The sequence below is a fragment of the Meriones unguiculatus genome, chromosome 6 (assembly GCF_030254825.1).
Source record: "Meriones unguiculatus strain TT.TT164.6M chromosome 6, Bangor_MerUng_6.1, whole genome shotgun sequence".
NCBI lineage: Eukaryota > Metazoa > Chordata > Mammalia > Rodentia > Muridae > Meriones > Meriones unguiculatus.
In genome coordinates, this window is record NC_083354.1 from 52,271,604 (window position 1) to 52,284,621 (window position 13,018).

At 47.8% G+C, this 13,018-nt stretch overlaps 1 protein-coding gene across 5 annotated transcripts in view; it reads right to left on the bottom strand.

The window, feature by feature from the left end:
• Window positions 1-13,018, bottom strand: part of Nmnat3 (nicotinamide nucleotide adenylyltransferase 3) — a 126,174-nt gene that overhangs the window by 70,181 nt on the left and 42,975 nt on the right. For 4 of the 5 annotated variants that reach the window (XR_009592352.1, XR_009592351.1, XM_060385456.1 and 1 more), the window contains exon 2: window positions 389-538. The exons of the other annotated variant lie outside the window; for it this stretch is intronic. Coding sequence is in view for 2 of the 4 variants with exons in the window: in XM_060385456.1 (XP_060241439.1) it covers window positions 389-497 (109 nt within the window). In the remaining 2 variants the exon portion in view is untranslated. The remainder of the gene's footprint in view (window positions 1-388; window positions 539-13,018) is intronic. 5 annotated transcript variants of the gene reach the window in all.

Sequence of the window (13,018 nt, forward strand, 5' to 3'; positions counted from 1 at the left end):
AACATTTGTTTACCTGCTGCATGTAGCAGGACCTTCCAAAGGAACGTGTTACCTATTCCCTGTTGTTGGGTAAGTGTGGGGAGCATCCAGGAGGCCCTGGGTGGGGCACGGCTTCCCTAAACTGCCCCTTCCCAGTGTCTCTATAGTATTCATGGACACTATTAGGTGGGCAAGGAGGAGGGACTCTGAGACTTATCAACTCTATGGCCAGGGATGAACACATGCCACATGGCTAAGGGGCATGAGCCCTCTGTCCCGGGAGGAGGAGATGTAGCCTACAACGTAAGTGGAGAATGAATCAACCAAGCAGTCTTACTCACAGTGACAATGACACCGTCAAACAAAAGCCTCCAACCCACCAGGTCTACAGCACGTGGGTCTGACTGACCTGTTTGGTGTAGGTGGTCTCTGGCCACCTCAAACAAGCGCAGGTGCATATTCGTGATGGGGTTGAAGGAACCACAGGCCAGAAGCACCACAGGGATTCTGTTCTTCATGCTGCCACTCACATCCGTACCCACTGCAGTGGCCACGCTGCCTTTATAGGGACAAAAACTCATGTCAGGAACTTAGCATGGAGACAACTCTCTAGATCAGAGTCTAAACCACACACAGCCATGACCCATCACTGCAAGATGCACAAGAAGACAATAACATTAACATTTATGGAGAGTTCACCATAGCCCAGGGACTGTGTCTGTGCTACAAATCCTATCTCCACATGGAGCTTTTCTCCAAACCTTTCTGTCAGTCTCGAATGGACACTGTGGCTCATGGACCTTAGGAGCTGCTGAGGCAGATCTGCAATCCAGGCAGCCCAAACTCAGATTCTATATTTGCTCTTCCTGACTTCCTCCCTGGGTTCTCTTTCATCACCTTGGGGGTCTAAAGTAGGTCTGCATGACTTCCACAATATCATCTATGATAGATTCCAGGGTGGCACTTTTGAACACCTTTGTATTTTGAAATAATTTCAGACTTATAAACAGTTGCAAAGCACTTTTGTGTAATTGTGATATATTCTTTACCCGCATTCCCAATACTAACGTTTGTGCCACACATTCAAACATTCATTCTCCTTCTCTGTAAACACACATGCCACTACAAGAAAATTTTCCCCTAAAATGTTTGTAGACAGAATATGGCTGTAGACATGAAAACATGTCAGCATGATTCCAGCCACTGCACCTTAACAGGGACTTCAGGACTCTGAAAGGCCCAGCCCAGCCTCTAGCTTTCTTGCTCTGTGTCTTGCAGCACAAGGAGGGAAGAATCATCCTGGCTGTGGGCTAGCTGCTGCTGCCTCTCCTGACCTTGGCTATGCTGTCCTGGGATGGGGTGGTGTGGGGGTGGAGCATCACTCCAGGCAGGCCTGGCTTTGACTCCTGGTTGTGCCTCTTAGTGTCCACAACACCAAAGACAAACCACAGTTCCTTTCTGAGCCTCAGTTTTCTCCCTTCCTCAACCACAGGAAAAAGAGAAAGTCATCCAGGCACCTGTAGTGGCTAGCTTTTTGAGGGTTCCCAGAGATCTTTGTTCCTGGGAGTTATTTGTACTGCTTCCCCCTTGAGTGTGGGCTGGAGCTTGTAACTTGCTTCCCACAGAATACAGCTAACGAGTGGCGATGCCAACTCTGGGATAAGGTGGCAAAAGGACTGTAGCTTCCATCTTGTTCATCTCTTTTGGTTTCTTGATTGCTTTCAGATGAAGCCCAGCTGCACACTGTGAGCTGCACACAGAGGGTGACTGGGCCAGGGACTGAGGGAGAACTACGGTCACCAAAGACCATAAGAAAAAGTACCAGTCACAACTATGTACGTGAGTGTGCCACAAATCTTTCCATGGTCAAGTTTCAGGTGAGACGATAGCCATGTGAACACCTCACAGACAAACCGTGTGCGGCCTAGTTTTATGTCAGCCTGACACAAGCTAGAGTTACTGGAGAGGAGGAAGTGTTAACTGAGAAAATACTTCCATAAGAGCAGGCTGTAGGCAGGCCTGTGGGAGCATTTTCTTAATTAGTGATTGGTGGGGCAGGGCTCAGGCTATTGTAGGTGGGGCCACCTGTTGTCGTTGGTCTGGAGCTACTATGTACTCGAGTGCTTGTCCTCCCCTCCCCCAGACCTTTACTATTTTATGAGCACATTCTCACATACACCATGTGATGCCGTGTAAACCTGCCTCCCAAATTATCCCTGATTGGCCAATAAAAGTTGCCTATACCCATGCTGGGCAGAAGAGAGGAAGGCAGAGCTCAGGTGCTTGGGCTCTGAGGATGGCAGAAGGAAAGATCAGGGGAGGGAGAGGTGCAAGGAGGAAGGAGAAAGGAGATCACCATGGGTTATCCTGAACAGGAAACACATGGCCGGGAGGAGCTTGCTCTTGGGATTGGCATGGTGGAGAGAAGCAGCCCAAATGGAGCATGTACAAGAATTTATGGGAATTTTGGCTGGGGGATAATAAGGTAGCCTAGAGGGTTAAGATCTGGCCAGTCCCAGTGCGTTAAGGTTATTAAAATCTAACAGGTGCCTGTGCCTTTTCTATAATAGTGGGTTTAATAGTAAACTGTTTTACTAATCATATGAATCAATAGTAAATAGGAACAATCCTTCTACATCCACTCCTGGGCATGGGGCCCCTGGGGTCTATAAGAAAACAGGCTGAGCAAGCCAGGAGGAGTAATCCAGAAAGCAGCACTCCTTCATGGTCTCTGCATCAGTTCCTGCCTCCACGTTCCTGCCCTGTTTGAGTTCCTGTCCCGACTTCCTTTGTTCATGAACAACTATATGGATGTGTAAGCCAAATAATCCCTCTCCTGTACAAGCTGCCTTGGTCATAGTGTTTCGTCACAGCAATAGTGACCCTAAGATACCCTGGGTAAAAGATGTGGTCAAGCTACATCTGGACACCTCACTCATGGACCCTGTGAGAGACCATAAGCTGTGCTAATAAATAAATTAATAATTTCATTGCAGGTCCTTTGAAACTGCTAGGTGTAATCTGTTCAGTAGCAATAAAAATTAATAATTTCATTGCAGGTCCTTTGAAACTGCTACGTCTTAGGTGTAATCTGTTCAGTAGCAATAAAAACTGACTCAGTGGCCTGGCCAGGGGAGGCAGGCACTCCCTCCTTATGCCTTGATGGCCTTGGCCACACTTACTGTAGTTCAGGGGGAACACAGAGGGTTCTTAGTCAGTGGCACCTCAGGCCTGCGTGTAACCTGGGCCTTGCTGTCCACATTCCCTGGCTTATGCCCAAACATGGCTTACCTGCTGCTTTTTTAATCTTAGCAACATTGGACTTCATGTCACTGGTTCTTTGTCAGCTCTTTATGACACCTTTCTTTAAAGTTTCCAGATTACAGCTATTTCAGTTTCCCCCAATCAGAACAGCCCCCAGCACAGCTTTCCGTATCCAGGACCCAGGACTTTCCTCCCTGCTTACTGACTGTCTCCCATTGAGCTAGAGGCCTACCTGACTCCAAGTCTCAGACGGCTAAGCTTGGGGGCCAAAATGAATGGAGGGCTGTCTGTTTCTCTCAGGACAGAAAGCCTAGAAGAAGCAGGCAGCTGGGTGACGGTGCTGGATCAAGGGCTCAGGGAGAACCTGCAGTTGGTTCTCTTGGCATTTCCCTCACGGTCACAAGACTGCTGCGTGCTGCAGCTACTGCCAAGACCTCAGGTCAAGGCAACATAAAGGAGCAAGGACTAGAATGGCTGTCCCTCTTATTCAGTACACAGGCTTTTTTTTTTTTTTTTTTTTTAAATTTCCTTGCTTCTGTGTCATTGGTCACAACTAGGTCTTCCACCTCTCTAGCCTTGAGAGGCTGGACAGGTATGCCATTTAGCCTCACAGCCCTTCCAGTAGGAACCAGCAAGGAAGGAGCAGCGGGGAGGAAGAGGGGGCTGGGATGGTGTGACCTAATCCACAGCGTCTGAGACAGAGCTGGGATACAACTGTCCAGCTGCTGAGAGGGCCGAAAGCTAAGGTGGTTTTTCTGCCTGGAGCTTGGTCATCTGGCCTCGGGTGTACATTTAAGTAAGTCACATGCCACATTACAGGAAAAAAAAAAAAAAAAAAAAAAAAGAGAGCTCGGTGGGCTTCTTGGATGGCATGCCCTAAGTGAACAGGAAGAGCCTCCTTTCATTCTTGGATCTCAGCTCCAGGCAGTCTGACTGCAGTAGGGCCTGGTGGATGCTGAAGAGGGCTCAGCTGGTAGCCAGGGGACCTGCCTCTGGGCTTGAGAAGCCCCAGTGTGCTCTGCAAGGCAGGAAAGTTGCTCATGATATATTCTGGGCTACCTGTGAGGATGCAGCCTCACAGCCCAGAAGTCGCCCAGCTGGGTTCTCCAAGCTTCCTTCAAGCAGCAGGATCACCCCCTACTGCGTGCAAAGAACCACTGGCTACAGGCTGCTGCCGGCTTCTTCCCAGGGGGAGGGGAGTGGTCTAATGAGATTATTTCTCATGATGAGAGTGTCCAGAAAGGATGGCTGTTTTTCACAGCCATCTTGAATCTTTTTTATTTTTTCAATATCTTGCTTCATTTTGACGTGATATAAATATTTAGAGGCACCAAATTGTAACCACATCTCAGGTAGCCTGGGGTTTTGGTTCATTTTTCCAAAGGTAAATTATTACAGTTGTTTGAAAGGCGCCACCGACGGTGAAAGAGTGTCACACTGAGAGGAACAAATGGCTTTTACTAAGGGCCTCTCTTCATTTTCTTTCCTTGCCTTGGGCATAATGAGCAGCACTGTTCCAAGGATGACTCTGCCCTGCCCCACCTTGGGTGGGGCGGAGCAGCTAGCTCGTGGCCAGCTGCACTTGACCCTGGCTGTCCTGCTGGCTCAAGAACATGGCCAGCACACTGCACACCCCGGGCACAGGTCTCCCGGCTTCAGGTAAGCTCTTTCCCGAGCAAGCACAGAGAAAGAGAGGCACCGGGTGGAAACGACTCACCGCAGGGGTCAAGCTAGAGAACACACCTGGCTCTGGCTTGAGGGCTGGCCTCGGCAGACACAGACGCAGAAGACCCAGCAGCCCTCACTTCTGACGGTGTTTAGTGTGGTAAGGAAGCCTGGAGACTTCTCTGATTGGGGAAGACTGCTCATCAATAAGCGCTCAGCGGAGGCTTGCAGACTGAGCAATAATTGCTGCTGGAGGATTTAACACCTTGAGGGTTCCATCCCGGAATCCATCATTAACTGGGGACAGGGTGGATTCCACCTCTTCAGCTATGGCCTCCCACCCCACAGTCAGTTAGAGAGTGATTCATCTGCCTGTCAATTAGAACCTGCTGCTTCTATAATGAGAGTAAGGCCCCCTGAAATGCTCTCCTCGCCCTTTTAAGGTGTTCTTGGAATGTTTACCCATGGCCCCTTCTTACATAGTGAATGTGCACCTACAGGCATTTCCACTTTTTTTTTTTTTTTTATCAACCACAGGATCATGAAAGCATTTTCCCCCACGGCTCTTCCCCCGTGGAAGGTAGGTCCTAGGCGGTGGTTTCTGTGGGTCTCACCCTCTCACTTTCCAGGACTGTACCCAGCATATCACAAGGACTCAGGAAATGCCCGTAACATCAGTGAGGGCCACTTCCCTGACCAAGTCATTCTGTTACATGGCTAATTCTTTTATTATTGATTTTATTTTGTTGCAAACTGTTATCTGAGTGGGCCTTCTATGGACAGAAGCAGAACTTTCTGATCTCCTAGTCTCTGAAGACAGCCCCCCCCAAAAAAAAACCCATCAGTCCCACCCAACCAGTTCAGACTGAAATCAAATAAATTCACCCTCTCCTGCCATTTTTAACATAATGATCCTGTCAACAGGGATACTGTTTGTTGTTTTTAACAAAATCTCAAATGTTTAATCTTACCAATAAAGACTCAGGAGCCCAGAGAGGCAGAGAGAGCACCCAGCTGACCTTCCCACTCAGCTGACATCCCAAAAGAAAAAAAAAAAGAAAAAAAAAAGCTCTCCTTCCCCACACCATCTCAAAAAGCCCTCAACGCGAATGTCCCTTCCTTCTATTTCCTGTGCATCTACTTGTCCTCCTGACTTACTCTTATGTCTTTTTCCAGTGTTCACTCCCTGTAAACTGGTTGCTTGCTCTGTCTCTTGACCTATGGTTGATTTTATTTAATTCAAGCAGAAAGCTCTTGGATTAAAAGTGTGTGCTAAGGCTGATCCACACCACAACCAGAAGCAGGTTTTTCCAGTAAACAATACAATCTCAGGGTTCACAGTGTGATCAAATATCCCCAAACCTCACACTCCCCACCACAACTCCAGAGTCACGCCTCTGCTTTGAAGAAGTGGTGGTCACTCTGTCCCTGTAGTCCCACAGTCCCAGTTTGTTCCAGATCATTCTCTCCAGTGCTGCCCCGATACGCTGAGGGGATGTCACTGCAAGTTTTTAGAGACTATCCAGCCTCTGGTACTGCCCATCTTCCACACATCCATCACACAACTGGATTCAATATCTACTAGTATCTGGACCTGGGCATCAGGCACAACAGAAAGAAATGCAGAAGCAGCCCCTGTCCTCACAGAAATTCGGGTCATGGATGGAAGGGACAATTCAACATCACTAGGGGGAGGGCTTATAGCTTAACAGCTCACCACAAAAGGCAGAATAGCAGTTCCTTGATGCCCACATCCTAATCCTCGAACCTGGACATATGTTGGGTTACATGTTATAGAACTTTGCAGAAGTGATTAAATGCAAGGCCACTGTCTTAGTTAGGGTTTCTATTGCTATGGAGAGATACCATGGCCACAGCAACTATTACAAGGAAACTGTTACATTGGGGCTGAGTTAGAGTTCATAGGTTTAGTCCGTTATCATCATGGCGGGAAGCATGGCAGCATGCATGCAGACATGGTGCTGGAGAGGTAGCTGAGAGTTCTACATCTGGATTAGCAGACAGCAGGAAGAGAGAGTGACACTGGACCTGGCTTAAGCATCTGAAACCTCAAAACCCACCCCCAGTGACACACTTCCTCCAACAAAGGCCACACCTACTTCAACAAGGTCACGTTCTTAATCCTTCAAACAGTGCCACTCCTACGAACCTGTGGGGTGGGGGCCAGTTCGTTCAAACTACCACTGCCATACAACAAGGTGAATATCTTTTTCTTTTTCTTTCTTTCTTTTTTTTTTGAGATGGCTTTTTCTGTGTGGCCTCGGCTGTCCTAGACTTACTTTGTAGATCAGGCTGAGCTCAAACTCACAGCAATCCACCTGCCTCTGCCTCCCTGGTTGCTGGTATTAAAGGCATGTACCATCACACCTGGCTTCAAGATGAATTATCTTAATTACCTAGTTTTATCAAGGCAGGCCTTGTAGGAGGAGAGAGGTGATATGTGCATAAAACAGTGGCCAAGAAGGGAGTCTTTTAGGAAGGGGCCCACAACACATAAAGTAGGCTGCCTCCAGCTTGCAAGGTAAGACAAGGAAACCTGGCTCTCAGAGCTTTCAAGAGGGTCTGCTACTACTTTCCTAGAATACTTTGGATTTCAGAATTACTCTTTGTAATGAACTGTTGCAGTAACCACAGAAAAGCCACCCACTGTCCAGGGGCAGCTTGCCCATGAGCTCCCAGAGGGGAGCAGGAACCCCGGTGTTGAGGAGAATAAAGCCTGGAGAGGCAGAGGTATACCATGACAAAGACAACAGCAAGGCAACAGAAGGCAGGAAGGAACAAGGGGTCACCATGGCTCCCATTTGGCGAAAGCTGATGTGAGGGCTTGGCATGAGGGTGCAGAGGCAGGAGGACCCTGTAGGATCTGGGACATGGAAGTGTAGACTTTATCCGACTGGCCAGGAGAAACCTCAGCAAGATGTTAAACCAGGAATGACCTGCTCAAATTTCAGGTTCATGTGTTCCAGAACGGGCCTTCAGGGATCCTGGGAGGATCCCACCCTGCTCTGGTCCTCCAGCTTGGTGAAGGTCAGGTGGTCCCCGTATCCAGGAAGATAGCCTTTGTTACTACACACATCTGACCTCACTTGCCAAGTAATTCTAAGTTGGCCAGCGTCCCATACATACTCAGTTGTAACCTAGCGTGTACTCTGTGGCCATTTGTCTCAGGTCCTCATTGAGAAGAAAGGAAAGTGAGCCAGGCAGGTTAAGAGCCATCGCTGCCGATGTAATGTGTTAACGCTCATGGCTTGGAGGCTGTCAATTTCCCCTTCCCTGCAGTGAGTGCCTCTGACAGCCGACCCTGGAATGGGGCTGCAAACCTCCTGTTTATTATAGACATAAAGCAGATGGCTTTGGGCAGAATGGAAATGGATTCAACAAGCGTCCTCCGTGTCTTTCATTACACAGACCTCTTGACCAGGCTCCTCATCTTAAGGAAAACAAGAGACATGGTTTGTATCTGGGGGTGGGGGGAGGCTGGCAATCATATTTTTCAAGACCCTGGGTAATCATTTTTATCTGTGTGAATGTGTCAACTTCTCTAAGGCAATCAACCTTCATGAGAACTCAGCCATTTTTTCTTTTTAACTTTGTTGGCTCTGCTTGTTGTTGCTATGGGCACCCAGTGCTGCTAAGAACAAAAGCATCCCAGGCCTTCTATGTCACTGTGAAGCTCCTGTGCCAGCCTCCCCTTAGAGGAAGCAAACATGCCAATTAAGCACTCTTCCTAATTATGAGACTCCCAGGGAAGCAGGCAGCTTCAGGTTTGAGAACTTTTCAGTGGTTTGAAGGAGCGGGAGGAATGGAAGGCGGTCCCTTGCCATGTCACACTTGTGTGAGTCAGGGACTGATTTCAGCTGCTGCTGTAAGCAGAGCTGAGTAATAGCTGCTGGGTTTATTGAGCAGTAGGCTACACACTGCGCTAAAGATGCCGTACATACTGAGGCTAATTCTTCACACACCTGGAAGGGAAAGGTTAGCACTTGCATACTGGTAAGCAGCCTAATTCACTTCCCCAAGCCTCAGTGATTCCCATGGAAAGGAGAGATGACTATAGGAAACCCCCAGAACTCTCATGAGGACTGGGAATAATGCCTGCACAGTACCTGGCCCATAAAGGGATGCCATCTAGGGGTCTATCTTAGTTACTGTTTTATTGCTATGAAGAGACACCAGGACCAAAGCAACTTTAAAAGAAAGCATTAGATTGGGGTGTGCTTACAGCTTCAGAGGAAGTCATGTGGAGTCACAGAAGTCTATGGGAAGTTCCATGTCAATCTGTGGGAAGCAGACAGGCATGGCATTGGAGCCGTAGCTGAGAGTTTGACACTATGATCCACAGGCAGCAGGCAGTACCTGGCATGGGCTTTTGAAACCTCAAAGGTGTTCCAACAAGGCCACACCTCCTAATCCTTCCAAAGAGTGCAACTTGGATTCAAACATTCAAACACATGAGGCTTTGGGGGTCTCATTCAAACCACCACAGGGTCCTTCTTCAGGTTCATTTCTTCCCTGAGTAAAGCATAACAAGAAAAGAGGGCCAAAGACATAGAACTCAGTTGAGATTTATTACAGTGAAAGCAACACTTCACAGGATAGCACACACACTCCTGGTGATAAGAGAATTCAGAGCAGAGTCTATCTGGCCCCTGGAAAGCCTTTTTTTTTTTTTTTTTATCCTTAAACTTAAGTCTCCTTAAGTTTCTGGAAAGTCCCCTCATGATTTTGGAGACCATTCTATTTGGTTAAGACCTTCAGCCTGGGCCTTCTTGAGAACCTGAGGGCCTTAGCTCTGTGTACCCAGGAATTCAAACCCTATAACATCCCAATTCCCCAAAAGGCTGTCAGTTGGGAGTTTGGGGGAAGGGAAGGTTTAAGATTGGCTGGATTCATTCTGGTGCCCTGGTTACCAATTTCCTGTGATAAAACTAGACCTAAGTTTGAGACCTTTGTTTGACATACTTCAGCCTTCTCCAGGAAACCTTGTAGTTTCCATCATCTACAAACTTAAGAATGAATTCTGTTCTTCAAGAGATGGTCTCTTCAGTTGGCCCACATAGCAGGAGGTCATCTACATTTAGGGTTAGAGTGGTTTGGGGATATGTCTATTCCATTAAATATTGGACAAGGGCTGGGTCAAACAGATGAGGAGAGTCCATATAACCTAGCCAGTGTTCCAAGCAAGAGCATCAAATGCAAAATGAAGTTTGGCTTAATAGGGAAGTGGGATGCAAAAAAAAAAAAAAAAAAAGTACCCTTAAGATCAAGCACTGAGCCAGTTGTAGTGGTACACACCTTTAATCCCAGCACTTGGGAGCCAGGTGAATCTCTTTTGAGTTTGAGGCCAGCCTGGTCTACAAAGTGAGTTCCAGGACAGCCAGGGCTGTCCTGAGAAACCCTGCCTGGGGTGGGGGTGGGGAGCTGATCAAACACTTGATAGTAGGCTGTACTGGGGGTGTCTGCGTCATGAGGATCTAACTGGAGATCTGGGATTAATCACCTTTCTTAGTTGAGAATGTTTGGATGCCTAAGACTGGAGCGTTACGGGGGCTACGGCATGTTGAGGGGAGATATTTGAAGCCCAACCGGTTCCCAGAACACTGAATCCTCCAATGATCTGCTTGAAATTGGTGCAGGGTCTCGGCAGTGGCCTTTGTCTTCGTGGACAGCCTTCAAAGTGGCCTTCTTGGCTACAAAGCAATAGTCTCCAGGCCTGATGGGTTTCTGAGGGAGGGACCCTTTGTCAGGTTGATTCTTATAGCAACTATAAACTCTCCATGTGGCTTATCTCCTGTCCCCGACTGTAACACTGTTAACATTGGACTAAGTCAGCTTGGGACTTACTTGATCTGACTACGGTTTTGGAACATTTAAGGACTGTCTGGGGATGGCTGGGTGAGAAATATGCCTCTAAGGAAGATCTCTTCTTTAGGTGATCCCATTTATTGTAGTCTCCTGAAGTCTGTTTAGGAAAGCTGAGAGTAGGTTTGACTGTAGCCCTTCTATGACACAATACAACAAGGAGCTCCAGAGCCATTCATCTCTTTTTACTTCCCAGGCTCCATTCACGGTTTTGAGCAGGGACTGTTTTGTCCTTGTAAGTGTCCTGTCTTTATTAATCCTTCCCTTGGCTTGAGCAGTGGAGAAGTCATTCCCTGCCTGGACAGCCTGGGCCCAGACCCTTCTTTTCTCTAGAGGGGTTATGGTTTGTTCCAACAGTGGCAATTCCAATCTAGTTCATATAGATGGTTTAATTGGTGGAAGAACTTATATATAATCAGGGTTTCCAGAATACATTTCTAGCTGTCACCCTTTACCCTAACTGTGGTCAAGGAGAAACACACATGGCTTCCTGTCCTGCTGGGTGATTGAGGGGGACACAGTCCTGTGCGGAGGCGTAGTCAGCAGCATTTTTGGGTTGAGGGGGAGCATCCAAGAGGACTTCACACCATTTCTCCCCCTGGCCAGGGGACAGGTCTTCTCCTGGAGGAAAGCATTGTAGTGCTAGGGTCTAGAAGTATAGTCTGTATTCTCTGCTGATTCAGGGTGGTTCTGGAGGTAGAAGAAAAGCTGGGCAGAGAGGAGAGCAGAGCTGGGCAGAGAAGAGGGCAGTCTGCTCTCTTCCTTCCAATAGAACAGGTCGAATTGGAGAACAGTGTTCTAAATTCTTGGTCCATTCTGGTGGCCATTTTCTTTGCTTGGTCTTTTCTAGTTTTATTTTAATTCTGGGCTGCAGGGCCTTTTGGGGTCATTAGTGGCCATCTTCTTGGCATGGGTGGGTCAGACTAGCTTCTGGATTAGATCACCTTTAAGTCTCATGAAAATGTGCCTTAGGTCAGCACCCGGCAGCTCAGGATGGGGAGGAGGTTTCCTACCAAGAATAAGAATACTGGTCTAGAAGTTCAGCCTTGTTAATGGAGAATCCCACCCCCCACCCCCACCCCTGCTTTTAAGCCAAGAGAGGCACCAGACAACCATGTTCCCAGATCCCTTTGCAGTTTGGCTTGGCTGTGACTGGCTGTAATTGGAAGATGGGCTTCCTGCAGGTACGGAGTGAAGCCTCAAATTATGCTGTCTAGGGGGTTTTTCTTTGCGTTCATTTCTTCTTGGAGTAAAGAGTTACAAGCTGAGAAGTCTGAAGACACAGCACTCTGTCAAGACTTATTAAAGCAAAAGTCACACTATCCACAGCCCAGCAAGCAGAGAGACGAGCTCTGGAGTCCTGCCCGCTGGAGAAACTGTGCTTTTCTGTTGTTCTAGGTAGGGTGTGCAGCAGGATTGATTCTCATCTTTCTTTTGGGTGGACTGGCAGGATGTAATTGCTGACTGGGTAACTTGCATTAAAGTAGGGACCTGACTGGGTATTGCAGAGGGGGAAGGTTTAAAATCCCCACCTTCTAGGGCACTCCTGGTGGGAAAAATGTGCAAAAAGGATTGACTGAGGACAAGAACACAGAAATAAGCCATCCTGTGAAAGCGGAAGTGACTCCATTCCTAACTATCTGCCTTATGCGAGTTTGGTTTCCTCCTAGTCCCCTTTACAGGATTCTGCAGAGCCCTCACCTGTTTTCCTTCATGGTGCTTAACACCCAATTCCCCATTTCTGGAAGTACCTGCCTCCAGATGCTTGTGTATTCTGCTTGAAAAGGGTCCCATCAATTTCCCAGCTGCCTATGTGTAAAACCTGGCAGCCCTCGGGCACACAATCTGCATCATCCTGCTGTCACATAGGCCACTCAGACTTGCATGCCTGGTGACACTATGTAGTAGACAGGGAGTTGGATATGAAGAAGGCACACCGCAGTTGGTAGCCACTTTTCCTGGCCCTTTTTGTCCTTAAATATCCTTGAAGCTTCAGATAGGTTCTTTCTGCTATATCTAAAACTAGGGCACCAGGGCACTTACTCAATCAACACACATGTGCACTAATGAAGGGTCTGCATCCTCTGAGGACCCTGACTTCATTATAGTATCATTTTGACTCTGGTTTGCTTCCCTTGACAAGGGCTGTCCTAGAGGATCATGGGGACAAATACCCTAAAGGGAGCTCTGATCCACAGTGACCTGGAGTCACTTTATGTCATAAAAT